Genomic DNA, 15,284 nt, shown 5'->3' on the forward strand with positions numbered 1-15,284 from the left:
CCAACCCCTTAACCTTCAGCCCTTCCCTGCAGACACCCTCTCTGCCACCGCAGCCTCTTCCTCGCAACTCCCCGGTGTCGGGGTGCGACTCCCCGGGAGGACAGAGCGGATGCTGGCGAGGAGCTCCACCTGCCCTGCGGCTCTGCCAGGGCACGGCTCAGGTAGTTCGGTATCTTTAACCCCGGGCCCGGCCGGCACGTTCGCCGGTCCCGCAGCAGAGCTCGCACGGGCTTGAGGCGAGGGATCTGCACTGGACACACTCAGCTGCGCCTTCGCCTTGGACTCCTTAGGCACAGAGCCCCCTCGCAGCCCCGGCCGCCGGGGGATCAGGGAGCCACCAACACCGGGGCGGACTTACTGAACTCTCCTTGAGATTAAGGCAGCTGGGGCCGGCACGGGGCGAGAGCCGCAGGGCCGGCCGGAGCCCCGGCGGGGCGCGGCAGCGGGCGGGCGGCGCTCCCGGCCGCGCTCCCCGGGCCGGCGGCGGCTCAGCGCGGGCACCTCTTGCCCTCTGCCGGCAGAGCCGGCCCTAGCAGGGACAGCCGAGGCCCCTCCCGCAGCGAGGAACCTGTCCCCTGCTAGGTCAGGGCGAAAGAGCGCTGGGTGGAGGTAGAGGAGGACGCCTCTGCTGCAGGCGTAGCGATGAGTAATCCCATCGCCTGAAGAGTAAGAACAGTGTGCGTACACCGGGGCTCACATCAGCATCTACCCCCAGCCACATCCCGCACACAGGAGTTAACATCCAGTATTCAGCCATCACCTTCTGAAACATCCATGTAAAGGTGTTACATGTCAGAATTTATAAACGGTACCTAAAAAGTCAAGCACCACCCATCAGATCTGTGTTATCAGGTGTCTAGAGATAAGGTATGGCAAATATTAGGAATTTGCTTTGGATCCCAAGCATGAGAAACCATTAGTTACGTCCTGTCAGAGCGCAATGTGCACATGGGGGAGGAGAGCAGACACTGGACATGGCCAAAAACCCCTGAAAATTGAGCATCATTTTAGCAGGATGGAACATACTGTTCAAGTAAAATCTCTAAAGAAAGCTGTAGTTTGGATATAGGACATGTAGCAAAACAATCATGTTTGCTAGTGAAACAAGAGCCTCTTTTGAATGAGCCTATTGCCTAAGCAAGAGTCTCGGGCTCATATGTGCACATGCAAGACAGAATGTCCACGAGTGTGAACACAAACACCAGTTCCTTGGAGGACTTATCCTAACCCTTGGAGGACTTAACACCCAGCAGTCAAACCCTGGGTGCTCTGCAGGGCCTGAGTGCTATGTGGGGCTGTTCTCCACTCTTGCAAAGCTATTGTCAGCAGCCCCTTCACAACAGCAGCTCTAAAAGCTTTTGATGCAGATAAAGAAACTCTCCAGAGATACATTACTTCGTATTAGTCAATATTTATTGCTCAAACTCTATTTTCTGAGTCGCATATTTCAGAGCCAAATGCCAGAGACGAGGCAGACAATGCAAGTCAGGAAAGCCTATAAGCATTGTAACAGACTGGAGTCTCAGCTACTTAAATAGGCAGCACTCTGCCAGATTACACCAAGCTCCAGTTCTGACAGACATTTGCAAATACAGTAGAAAAAACTGAAGGCGGAGCTAGATCTCAGAGCAAGGACCAGCAGTTTCAAGAAGATGGATATGTATCTTAATAAGATTTTAATAGTTCAGCCCAGAAAGGTGCCATTTGAAATAGAATGCAGCAGGACACCTAAGCACAGATGCTCAATAAGAATAAAACCTTATTTCTCACTTTACCATGAAAAGGAGAAGGGACAAAAGTATTTGTGAGAGGGGACATGAAGAGCTAAGCCAGTAAAGGCTGTAGACTTGCTTAAATTCTAGCAGCATGGGATGGTGTGCTTCAAAGGGAGAGTGTGGGGACTTCCCTGCCCTGGCTTTAGGGCAGGATCAGTAAGTACGTCAGAGACAGCTTGTAACTGGGATAACTGTGAGTCAGAATAATTGTAAAAAGGACAAATAACAGTAGTCAAGGGGAGCTGCAGTGAGCTTTGGCAAATATGTAAGAAGCTGGAGGCATTCAATATCTGGGATGCCAGGCAGAGCAGCATCTGAAGACAAAAAGTCCACCACCTCTGGTGGGTTTAACCAGGGAGGGTGAAGGTAGTGATACTCTCAGCTTTCTACCAGCCCTCCTTGAGGGACTCCCACCCTTGTGACAGGGACTGCAGATGGGATCACACATCCGTATCATCTTCAGCCTGGCACTGAAGCACCAAAGGAACAGGTTTGAGCACCCTCTGACTGAGAGGATAATCTCAGGCAGAGGAGGAGGATACACAGCTTGTTGCCAGTAACACCTCAAGAAGCCACAAGGGTTCATCTGTAGGAGCACTGTGAGATCAAAGGTAGATCAGGCAGAGGAAGGATGGGTGGAGAGAACAGTGTTGGCAGAAAGTGAGAGCAAGTGCAACATAAATTCAGATTCCTCCCTGTCTAGCCCTCAGAGGCAGCAAGGGGGCAGGGGGGCTGAGTTCAGAGAGCTGAGAGTCCTGGAACAGGGAAGAAGTGCAGCCCCTATGTTTTCATAACCACGAGTGCAAGACATTAGAGTTACACAGGACTAAATCAAAATTGGGAAGCCTCAGAGTGAGAAAGCAGTCCTGATTATTCCCAAAGCACCTTTTGTAACAAAGAGTATTATATAGCAGAGTGTGATATTAAACCGAGGTCCTCCCCACAGGTTGCAAGGCAGTAGTGAAACATGAGAGTTAAACACACTGGAGGTGGGGAGCAGGAGGGTGCTGCCCAGAGCCCCAGAGCCAGAGTGGCTGGGCAGCCACCCCCAAGCCTTGCCCCCAGCCCCCAGATTCACATCTCTGCACTGCAGAACAAAACTGGTGCTGCCTCTGCCAGGCTGCCATCCTCTTCTTCTGCCATACCTCCAACATGCTACTCTTCTACATTTTTGTGTTCAATGCTGTTACATGTTTAGGGAGGAATATTTTTTCTTCACTTTGGCAGAAAGAAGTTAAAAAAGGAGGTAGTGAGTGTTGCCATCTGAGACCCAAAGGGAGCTTCAGAGATGAAGTTCCAATGTACCAACAGCAATGAAGAGACTAAATCATGGCCTTCAGCAAATATATCAGTCTGCCATAGACTGTGAACAGTCTGGCCAACTGCTTTGTCTTATCTTTGTTGCCTTTGATGCTCATGGCAGTGCAGCGCTGCCTGTGGCTGCTGCAGCCCTGTCTGGCACACGCCCCTCTCCCTGCAGCACATCTATGACCACCTCCTTTTTTAATCAATTTAATCATAACCTAGTTTTCACTTTTATCTTCACTATCAAGTCCTAATGAAGCCAAACTCTATCAATCTCTCTAAAGACACTTTCAGACTGATATTAAGTGTGTCTCTTTAGGTCTGCATGGAGAGCCTGGCAGGAAGATTGATAAAGCATAGAATGTCCCTTTCCCTCCTAAGGGCAGATTTTAAACACATCTCGTTCTAACCATGGGGGTAAACACAAGGGCTGATATTAGGAGCCCAGTAAAGGGAAACTGCTGCTGAACACTTATCAACTGAATGACTATTAGCATGATAGAAATCAGACACAACAATCCACATTAATTAGTATCCCTGTGTTAACCCTAGATACATGCATTTCTATATAAATACAGGTAATATTCGTCTGAATTGCATTCCCATGAATAAAACTGGACTCGAGCTCTGTGCCAAAGGTAGGTACCTGCCCTTCGAGATGCTGTTTTCAGAGCAGGGCTGGCAGAGGGGGACATTGGCAGCACCTCTGCCCCTGTGCTACGTCCAGCCAGGACCATTTCATTTAACCCAATCTCTTTGCCTTTCCCGAAACCCTCAAGTTAAAACAACATTGGCTAATTCATGACACAAATGCCAACTGAAACACTTTCATTTCCAGTAGCAGGAGGTAACACATAATTCAGGTCTGAGGAGCTTGGTGCAGGATTTCTCTGCCTGTCCACTGGCAGCTCTGCCTGTCCAAATGTCGAGGAGCTGAGAGTAACTACCCACCAGTTTCATTGGGCTGCTGGGCACCTGTGTACATCTCTGCTCTTCATATATGGTCAGAAACAAAGTTGGTCAAGATCATCCCTACTAACAAGCTCTTCAAGCCTCTCCCCAGAAGCTGAACTTCCCTTTACCCCTGTCACTCACACGTTTTTTTGCTGTATTTACACATGAAGCTAGAAATCAGCAACAGCAAGAAGAACTGAGCTGTTGAACAAAGTGAAGTGGAGTGAAAGCTGGCCAAAATGGAGAGGAGTCCAAAAGGCTAGCAGGGAAGAAGGATGAGAAATGAGCCACCTGAGTGAAGAGCAGTGAACGGATCTGAGCACAAACCCCACAGTGGGAAAAGCTGGTCCTGGCACTTTGCTGAGTGAACAAGGGGTAATGTGCCAGGAAAAAGAGACGTGGTAATGGAGGCCAAGCACATGCTGACTGACAGGCACTGGCACTGCCAAACACCCACGTGTGAAAAACTGTCCTCACTGTCCCCTCTACTGGTTTGCAGCTTGACAAGCCTAGAAGCCCAGCTGGCATTGAGAAGGTGCTTGGAAAAACTGGGGACAAGGAGTAGGTACAGGGAGAGCACAAGATGAGAGGCACCTGAAATTTGAGGAGCAGATATTTGGCAGGAGGACAGAAGCCTTCAGGGACACTGTGTAGGCCAGTGCTGTCAGGATCCCTCTCTCAGCTGAGAGGGCCCCTCTATATCCATCTTGGCAAACCCGCAACAGCGCTCATACTTTCATTCCTAAAATCTAGTACCTTGCTCCAGAAACAGATCATTATTTCCAGCATGCCAAGCTCAGATTTTTTCACTGTGCCCAGAAAACAGTTTTCCCCATGGCCTACTCCATCCCTGACTGTCCTGCAGGAACACTTGGGCAAGGAATATTTCACCGTGGCTGACTCAGTTTTTCCTTTCTGATTTCAATGGCGTAATTAGGAAAGCACAAATGACGTGGTTTTTTGAGAAGGCATGCTCCTTCCCTCTTTGCTGGCACATCTGGAGCAGTCTTTCTCACTACATCTGTGTCAGAGATTTACTTCATTTGTGTTGAAAGAAGGGGTTGTCAGAAATCTGAAAATGGAAACTGATCCAGAGTCCTACCTTAATCCTTAAAACTACACAGCTGCCTCACACAGATTGCTTAAAAATGTGGTGGTATGCAATGACTTATCACCATCAACCAGCAGGGACTGGCAGATAGTGTGTCAGGAGATACCTTCAGCTAATAAAACATGTTTCTTCCAGAAGATCCCTAAAGCCCAGTATTAAAAACACTCAGCAAAAATGATTAATTCTCATGATGTTTGATTAAAAGACCTGCATTTTCTCAATTGTGGTACAGGTGACGATCCTGAATAGAAATGCACATGCCAGTTCTGAAGCAAGAGAAATAAATGTCAATTGATTCTCTATAAATTGGGAAACACATAATTCTGTCATCAGCCCCCATGGCTCTTATCACAACATTAAACTTCACTGGACCATTACCAAAAACAATCCTACAGCTGATTCAGAAAGCAGAATAACTCATTCATGGGCTTCTTATTTCCCCCAAACTCAATAATTAAGACTGGGATCCTTTAGGGGAATTTAATGGTACTAAGCTCCCATTTGCCAGAGAAACACTCATACATTACCATAGAGTCATGGTTACAAACCAGGACTGAAAGTGGTGGACACCGGAAGCAGAGCAAGTTGTCAGTAAAAGCTGCGCAGCATCTACAGCCAGAATGAGTCAGTGAATTTGCACACCCAGCAGTCAACACTCATTCAAGCATCCCCACTGGAAAAAATCACACTTACTTCGACACATGGTTTTCCCTCAGCAGAAGGCAGTGTCCTGTGGACAGTGCTCCACTGCAGGGGTCCAGTCAACCTCCCCACAAAAGACCTTCTCTTCTCCTGGCTTTCCCTTGAACAGTGCCCTACAGAAAAGTCTTTAGGAAATACTAGGCCTACCCCTGTAGAAATAATCAGAGACCATCCTGTTTGACCCTTTAAGAATAGATGAAAGGAATAGAACTTAACCGTATTTCTCAGTAGGTCTTCAGAAGTATTCAATTATGCAAAGTGCTGCCCTACCCCATGGTAGACTCTTGCTCCAGTACATAAAATAACGTGTGAGGCTTGTTCAGCATCCAAAATTGAAGTCATCAACTTCTACAGATGTTGAAAGTTCATGTATAATCGTCCAGAAATGACAAGGAAAGAGCTGCAGGCAACTATAAATTATCATGCCATACATAATCACTTCAGAACCAAAGAAAAATAAAAGTAACAGTTGACTAAAAAAACCCAACATCGTGCAGTCAGAGTTGCTTGTTCCTTGTTCTACCTGCCAAGGACACAGAAAAACTTATGCTTCTAGCAACAGCCCTCTATGTATTTGAAGATATTGCATATCCCCTCTTTCACCCTTAGGCTGCCCCAGGCTAAGCTACCCCTGTTTTTTCAGCCCTTTCTGTCACATCATGTTTTGGAGATCATTGTCCTTGTTCTCCTCCAGATTCTTTCCGAAGTGCAGTCTACAAATACAGACTCCACACTACACCTCAGACCCTCCTTGCCTGATTTTGCAGACTGGAACATAGCATATACCTCTGAATTTGCTGCTTTTCTGCAACAGCAACACACTGAGACATATCCTGAACTGATCTCCAAAAGGAAGATGTTAATCTCCCTGTTGCAAATTTTGAGGCTACTCCAGAGGACTAGCTAAGGCAGTCCAAATTTCAATGCAGGAGGTAACTGCTGGCTGGGAAGGAACTTTGGGAAAGCTGGAACTGGACAAGGTGTGTCTGACAGATAGACTGCCAGTACCACTTTCAGCTTGTGAGACCCAGATGGACTCTCAGACCCCTTCCAAAGGGCTGCTCCCCAGCAGCTGCTCCCCAGCCACGTTCCTGCAGTGGGCTCTCCTCTGTGCACAGTTGTTCTTTTTGCCAAGGAGTTTCATCCCATGTTTTTTCAGAAAAAATGCTTTTCACTTTCTGTACACTCCTACCTTGTGAAAGAAGCTACCACATTGTAGCCAGTGTCACCTGTTACTGCCTTGTCTTTCTTGGTCCATGGCTGCTGGAACAACTTTTTTTTGCATTCTTGGGACTTGTATTTAAATTATTAAAGGATTTACCAGTTCTGCTTAACTCCCTTTTCCTTCAGGCTTCCTCCTTGAAATTACCTTCTAATTCTGATTTTACTCAAGACTTTTGTCTATAGTTTGCTCTTCTCTCACTTTGTATTCCTGAATAATAAATACATTACCTTTTATCTTCATAGTCAACCTGTTTTGTTTTGCTGGTTAGACTCAAACCTAGAATTTACCTTTTTAAATTACATTTTATATATATAAAGAAGGTGAAAAAAATAATTTTCCATCTTATTCATATAGGTAGGAATAGACACATACATTTAGGAAACTCATTATGGCAACAAGTGCTGGAATTTCTCGCCAGTCTGCATCCCACTCATCCTTTCCCAGCAGATGTGCAGATGATTATAGCCCTGACCGCCTGTCAAGCTCTGTGCTTTGGATGACATTGCTGGATGCTGAAAGGCTGCCTGGTCCACCTGATTTTCCTACTACAGAAGCCTGCAGGAACGTGTGCATCCATAGTGCTCCTTCTTTCCCTGTCATCGTCACTGACAGAGCCAGTAACTCCTGGGAAAGCCTTCGCCTCTTCTTTAGTGCAACAGCCACAGATCATGCAGCAGTGGAGGCTTGTGGTGTTTCTGATGGTGTTCAGTTCCCACTTCATGTTTGGGCAAGGATCTAGTCAATCTTTCCTACTAAGGAACAAGTGACCAACTTCCCTTTGCACAACAGCATTCCCTCTCTCATTAGCAATGTTCCTGCAAACCTTCAGCTTCCCAGCTTTTGCATTTTCAGGCCTCTGCATCCACTCTATCTGGGCCTGTGGAATGATGATCCTTTCTCCACCTGACTTTTCCTCACCCAGCTCTTGAAGTCTGCTTCTGCAGAAGTTTCCCCAGAACTATTCTCCCCACTGGAGGATGTTGTTCTCCTCACCCTCACCAGGAGAAAAATGTAGAGTTCAGTCCTTGGCAACCCAGCCCAGGATGCAGGCTGAAACATGGCATGTTTGTGGTGACCATGTGGTCCTGGCCCTCACAGGTCAAGGTATGTCTGGCTTCCATCAGCACTGTTCCATCGTTCCTGCCTCTCAGGCTGTGTCCCAGCCCAGCTGTTAACCATGTGAAGTTCTCTCTTGTTACCCCATATTCACTCACAGATGCTGAGGCTGGGGGTTCACAGGCTCTCTTCCAGCCCAGCTGCCTCCTGCTCTCTTATTAGGTTGCAAAAGGAGGGCAGAGATGCTGCTTCTCATTAAACAGATGTAGCTGGGGAAGCAGCAGCAGATGGCTCTGGCTGGAGGGATTATGTGGCTGTGATGGGATTCCCTATAAATTCATCTCAGTCAGACCAGTTGTCTCATCATCTGGAAAGGCTAAATGAGAAAGACTCCTAAAGCAGGTGAGGAGGAGGGGCGGCGTTAAGAGTCACAACAAATCCCCTTCCTTACCTTCTGAGCAAGGACATTGCTTCTGGCTGCCACTGCAGCTTGTCCCACTACAGAAATGGGGCTGGCTGCACCAATTCTAGACTCCAGCTCTTTTCACTACAAGACTGCTTTGTCAGAAGGAGAGCCAAGATTCACCTAGGTGAGCTGGTGTCTCCTCTAAGTAGGCACCTGCATTATGTAAGAGAAGCCCAACATCTGAGAGACCTATTTTTTCCTCAGTGTGCATAGATACCATTGGCTTTGGTAGCTGTTAGTATGTGTGTTAGGCATCAAAAACCCTAATATTCAAAAGAAGTCAGGTAAAAGTTTTCAGCTGTGTTATTTAAGCTATTTTTCTTACCATTTATCTTCAATATCTCTGAAAACATAATGAGGTTGGTTCTCACTGTGTTGAATGCTATGAAAGAGATGGTAACAATGTCCCCCTATTTTTTACAATCTATGCTCCAGACAGCTTATGTTTTAACATACTACAGGCCACCAAGTTTCTCCAGTCTCAGAAGGGCTGAGTTAAGATCAAGGTTATACTTCTCTAGCCCAAATGTGGACAGGTGGCTACCAAAACAGGGCCATTTCCAAAGTTTGTCAGTTGATGTCTTAAATTCTTTTCCAAAGAATCAGGAATAAGTAACTCAAGTTTGTGTCTCTTCTCAACATTGGAAGAAGTGTTCCTATGTATATAAGTCAAGAGATTTCTTCAAGCCTACATATTTTTTGACATCTCCGGAAACACTTTGATGTTTGCTTTTTTTTTTTTTTTAAACTTCTAGCATTTTGCAGTGGGCATCTGCACCATGGTACCTCAACGGCAGGACCTGGGAAAGGCTGAGCCCTCAGAGGCAGGGATTGCTGGGAGTGGGGGTGTGATAGGAAAGGGAAGCAAGTTTGTAGAGTTGTCACTGATGGGTGACTTAGATAAAGCAGTGTAGGCATGGGGGGATCAGCATGCCTAGGTCAGAAAATCTATCCCAAAATTCCGATGCATGCAAATGACAGAGGGAATTTTAGACAAGCTAATTCACCTAATATATTGTTGCAGATAGAGATTCAAACTGATTAATAATCAAGCTAAGATACCTAGTTTCCTCTTTCTTTTCTCAGTACTTCTAGTGGCTGTCAGTGCATCTTGTTTTATAACATACTGGCTGTGAAGTGTGAGGGTTATTTCCTAGTTTCTGAAATGCTTCAAATACTTTTTGGAACTCAGAAACAATTATTTCCTATTCTCAACTAAGATTATGAGGGCCATTCCCATAATTTCTCCCAAATCTAGGCAAGTTTTCCCTCAGCCTGAGCACGGATCAACTGTTGGCACAACCTAAGCCCACAGAAGACATTGTGACCCTTTCAGCTGCAGGGCTACATTTGACCCATGAATGAGTAAGTAAGGAACAGGATCTCCACCCAGGTCACACCCAGGGAAATGTATTCTTAATGTGAGATACGGGTTTGTGGTACAGAGGAGGTGTTTTGGCAGAGAAACCAGCCTGTGTCCAAGCATATTTGGGAAGTCAAATATACAGGAGCCAAGTCTCAGTTCTGACATTAAAATCAATCAATTAGGTTCTTAAGTATCTCATTGCAATGTTCTGTTTATGCTGCCAAGCTGGACTGGTCAAGAGAATTTGTTTTCCCTCCAGTATACCCCAGGACTAGCATAACAGGCTAGAAAATCCCACATCTTGTGGGAGCTGCCAGGTCCTCTTCCTTTGTGAAGACAGAAAGATGACAAATCAGGGCAGAGAGCAGAGCAAAGAGAACGGGCAGTCACAGCATTCCCATTCTCTTGTCCAAATTGACTGCCTCCAAAATTGCAAAGGCCAGAAATAAAATGAATTTACGCAACCCTATAAGGGACACTTAGGCAGAAATGCAGAGGAGAGCTGGTGTCATGGAGCAACAAGCTGTGCTAAATGAGAAGATGCATCCAGGAAAACAAAGCTGACTGGCAAGGTCCAAGGGGACTATCTTGCATTATACCCAGTATGGATATTTACCAAAAACACTTTCAAAAGCACACATTAACCTTCCTTCAAGAAACAAGGAATCCCCACATAACTGCTCTCCCCCATGAATAGAAGCACCTTGTGAAAATGTCTCTGGGATTCACAGCCTGCAGTCCCCCTCTCTCACCAGCTTTGCACTGGGAATGCACCTCCAGCAAGTGCCAGCAGGAGCCAGGGCCTCCCCAGCAGAGGCTGAGCACTGCCACACTCTGCTTCCAAGTTCTAGGTTCTAAGCACCCAAGAATTCAAGTTCTCAATGCACAGAATGTTTTTGGCACAGGCCTTTTGCCACTGTAAAATGCAGTATTGTGTGAATCATCACTGTAAGCATCAATTTAAAAAAAATTAAATGACCCTGATTGCAAAATTATGCCAAAGGAGAGATTTTCTTTCTTAGGTGGTGTTGCTACGAGTAGAGCTCTTATTGAAAAAAAAACACTTGGAAGAAAGAAGCTTTGGAGCCTGACCCTGGAAGGTCCAAACTAGCATCACCTCTCCTCAAAGCTGAGCAATAATCCATAGCCTTAGTAAATGGCACTTTGATCAAAAGCTATTCCTGTGTCTCTAGATACCCTCAACCCCGTGGTATATTCTCTCATGGTCAGAAACTATTAGCTTCATATCACTCTTTTTTGGCATGGCACCTCTGTAAAGAAACAGGTTGCAGCTGTACCCAAGCATTTGGCTTAGCTCAGCACAGCAGGAGATGCTGGAAGCAGGGGGTTAACATGTCGGAGTAACCACAGCCCTTCGACTTCCCCTTGCAGCCAAACTCAGAACCTGCCAAGTGCCGCGTTCCAATAAAACGCAACTCACACAATCTGTAAGTGCAATAAAATAGCTGTTAACAATTCTGTAACTCTCTCTCTTTTAGCTTGTAAAAGCCTGAAGGTCAGCTGGAAGTCAAGCTGCATTTCTTTGGAAAGAGGGCAGACCAATCCCGGGTGACCGGTTGCTGTCCTTTTGCCTCCTCCTCTGGGGTTTCTGAAGGGCAAGCACTGTGCCCGGAGGGGGTCTTCTGCCTTATTCCCTCTACAGGGGAGAAAGCAGACCAGAAGGGTGCGGCCAAAGGGGAGCAGGTACCCAAGGACCTTGCCATTCCAGGGCAGCTCAGCTCTGCCTTTCATCAGCAGTGATGCTGAGTGAACATCTCCGTTTGGTCGTTTGGGGGAAACAAGCTGATGTTTCCCCTTCTCTGGACTTGACACTACAGACTCTCAGGGCCATGGAGTAAAAAGAGAAGCAATTTCAAATCCTGTCCCTCTAGGAAGGAGCAAGTCTTAAAATCACCTGGTGACCTCCAGACTGCTGAGGTTTGGGGCTAGGTATGCAAACCCAAACACAGTGCCCCTGCACTCATGTACGTTGAAATTTAGGGTCACCAATCAAGGGACTGAAGCAGCTCTGCCACCTATGAGAGTGGGGAAGTGGGATGGGTGCAGAGGAAGAACAATGGTAAGGGAGGCAGAAAAAATCATCATCACTCCCTCATCACAAGACACTTCATTTCTAGTTTGGCAAATCAAGTGAATTCACTTGTCATCTCCAGGGTCAAAAGCCTCCTCATTTAATCATTGAGATTTGGAGGGACAGAATGTGCCAACACTTAGAGTAAAAACAACCAATATGAAAACAATGTTTTCCCCAGTAGTTTTCCAGTTGTGTCCCCAAGTCTATAAAACTCTTGGAAGAAAGAACATCAGAGAGGCCGGGCAGAGGGCTGAGCCACACCGCCAGAGCAGCACTGGTGAAAGCTGCAGTCATTGCAAAATGGCATAATCCACTTCAGTTAATTACCAGTTGTGAGAGCAAAGCCTTCATGGCTGGATCCTTCTGTTGTTTTAGCAAATGCTATGTTATTATATTTATATCATATTTTACATTAAAACTCTGATTATTTCAGCTAAGAAAGGAGGGACTCAAAGGGGAAAAACAAAGAAGTGCACTAACCTGCGAAACCAGTTCAAACACAGGCTTTAAGATCAAGCATTTTTTCCAGGATGACATAGGAGTACTCAAATCCCTGCTCTTCCTAACAGGCTTTTGCTTGCCATTACTTTGTAGTGGCTGAGGCCAGGGTCTTCAGGGGCAGATTTGGATGAGCACTGTGAGGGAGGAGGAAAGGTGAGGCTGAACACCATCAGCAGGCTGAGTATTGCCCTCCCCTCCAAGTGCTGCGAGCCCGTGTACACAGAGGAGATCCTGAGGTATAGACGTATCTGCAACACTCACACAGACCAAGTGCTGACCTTTTAATTTTTTAATTCCTTTAGAAATTCTATTTGCCAAAGCACCTTTGGCAACAGGATACAACAGCAGCTTAGGTAACAGTAAGATGCACCAAAATAATGATGAAACACATTCAGTTTTTCACACAGCTTGGTGTCTTGTGTCCAGATTTAATCGGGGAAAAATCTGGGTCCCTTGGGGATTTGATTACAGGAAACCAGCTGTAGCGCTGGAAGAAGACAGAGCTTTTCCAGAGGGAGCTGGTGGGGTTTGTGCCTGGTGAGGAACTACAAAAGTTCAAACTGGCCTCGAAACGATCTCTGTTCTGCACTCTCGTCTGGGAGACAGCATGGAGATACGGTTAAGGTGTGGGTGGTCAAGAGCTGGGGAAACAGCACATAAATCCAGAAAACAGCCCCCGGGATGTGCCACGCAAGGCTGGCATCCCATCACCTTCACCCGCCAGTGTGTGCCTCCCCCCGCGCTGCTGCTGCCTCCTCTGTGGGGAAAACCGCCGGATGAGGTGAATTTTGTCCCGAGCCCGGCGGGATCCCCGCAGCCCGGTCTCGCCGTGCTGGGGCAGTGGGGGGCGGAGGGAGGCGGGGGCGGCGGGGGCGAGGGAGGCGGAGGGAAGCAATGGGAACGATGGAGGCGGCGGAGGCGGCGGAGGCGGCGGAGGCGATGGAGGCGATGGGGGCGATGGGGGCGGTGGGGGCGATGGGGGCGGTGGAGGCGGGGGCGATGGGGGCGATGGGGGCGATGGGAGCGGTGGGGGCGATGGGGGCGGTGGGGGCGATGGGGGCGGTGGGGGCGGTGGGGGCGATGGGGGCGGTGGGGGCGGTGGGGGCGGTGGGGGCGATGGGGGCGATGGGGGCGGTGGGGGCGATGGGGGCGGTGGGGGCGATGGGGGCGGTGGGGGCGGTGGGGGCGATGGGGGCGGTGGGGGCGGTGGGGGCGGTGGGGGTGATGGGGGCGATGGGAGCGGTGGGGGCGGTGGGGGCGGTGGGGGCGATGGGGGCGATGGGGGCGGTGGGGGTGATGGGGGCGATGGGGGCGGTGGGGGCGGGGGCGATGGGGGCGATGGGGGCGATGGGGGCGGTGGGGGCGGGGGCGATGGGGGCGATGGGGGCGGGGGCGGTGGGGGCGGTGGGGGCGATGGGGGCGGTGGGGGCGATGGGGGCGATGGGGGCGGTGGGGGCGATGGGGGCGGTGGGGGCGATGGGGGCGGTGGGGGCGGGGGCGATGGGGGCGGTGGGGGCGATGGGGGCGGTGGGGGCGGTGGGGGCGATGGGGGCGGTGGGGGCGGGGGGGGCGGTGGGGGCGATGGGGGCGATGGGGGCGGGGGCGAGGGGGGCGGGGGGGGCGATGGGGGCGATGGGGGCGATGGGGGCGGGGGCGATGGGGGCGGTGGGGGCGGTGGGGGCGGTGGGGGCGATGGGGGCGGTGGGGGCGGTGGGGGCGGTGGGGGCGGTGGGGGCGATGGGGGCGGTGGGGGCGGGGGCGATGGGGGCGATGGGGGCGGTGGGGGCGGTGGGGGCGATAGGGGCGATGGGGGCGATGGGGGCGGTGGGGGCGGTGGGGGCGGTGGGGGCGATGGGGGCGGTGGAGCCGCCGCTGTCCCGGGCGGGCGCGGGCAGAGCCCGTGCGCGCAGCGCCGCCAAGCGGCGCCCGGCGGCTCCCGCCGAAAGAGGCGGTCCCAGCGGGAGCGCAGCCGCGAAGGTGGAAGATAAGGGTGGGGAGCAGAATGAAGCTCTCATAATCCAAGAGGAAATGGCCAGCGACCTGTTACACTATTTGGCCATGAAGGCCAGTGGCAGTCTGGCTTGTAGCAGCACCACTGTGGCCAGCAGGACCCGGGCAGTGATTGTTCCCCTGCACTCGGCACTGCCGAGGCTGCACCTCAAGTACTGGGCTCAGCTTTGGGCTCATCAGCAAAAAAAGGGCGTTGCTGGAGCATGTCCAGAGAAGGGCAATGAAGCTGGGGAAGGGTCCAGAGCGTAAGTCTGACGAGAAATGGCTGAAGGAGCTGGGGGTGTTTAGCCTGGAGAAACAGAGGCTCAGGGGAGACCTTACCACTCTCGACAACTGCCCGACAGGAGGCTGCAGCAAGGTGGGGGTCGGTCTCTTCTCGCACATAGTAAGTGGCAGGATGAGAGGAAATCATCTCAGGTTGCACCAGGAGAGGTTTAGATTGGATATTTCTTCATGAAAAGGGTGGTCAAGCACTGGAACAGGCTGCCCAGTGAAATCACCATTCTGGAAGTGTTCAAAAGATGTGTAGATGGGGCACTTGGGGACATGGTTTAACGGTGAACATGGCAGTGCTGAGTTAACAGTTGGATGCAGTGATCTTGGAGGTCTTTTCCCTTATGATTCTGTGTTTCTATGTGTGCTGTCCACCGATAATTCCGTGGGAGTGATAAGGGAATTGCCCTTTAACAGCAGCAGGAGACTGACAAAAGGAGGCGAA

The 15,284-nt window shown here is 49.7% G+C and overlaps 1 protein-coding gene across 1 annotated transcript; it reads right to left on the reverse strand.

The window, feature by feature from the left end:
* Window positions 1–578: 578 nt before the first annotated feature.
* Window positions 579–14,978, reverse strand: LOC116452065 (basic proline-rich protein-like). Its single transcript, XM_032126182.1, is given in 4 exon segments — window positions 579–659; window positions 13,268–13,444; window positions 13,446–14,566; window positions 14,888–14,978. Coding segments are annotated over 4 exon segments (1,470 nt in total).
* Window positions 14,979–15,284: the final 306 nt, after the last annotated feature.

The sequence above is a fragment of the Corvus moneduloides genome, chromosome 1, assembly GCF_009650955.1.
Source record: "Corvus moneduloides isolate bCorMon1 chromosome 1, bCorMon1.pri, whole genome shotgun sequence".
NCBI classification, from domain to species: domain Eukaryota; kingdom Metazoa; phylum Chordata; class Aves; order Passeriformes; family Corvidae; genus Corvus; species Corvus moneduloides.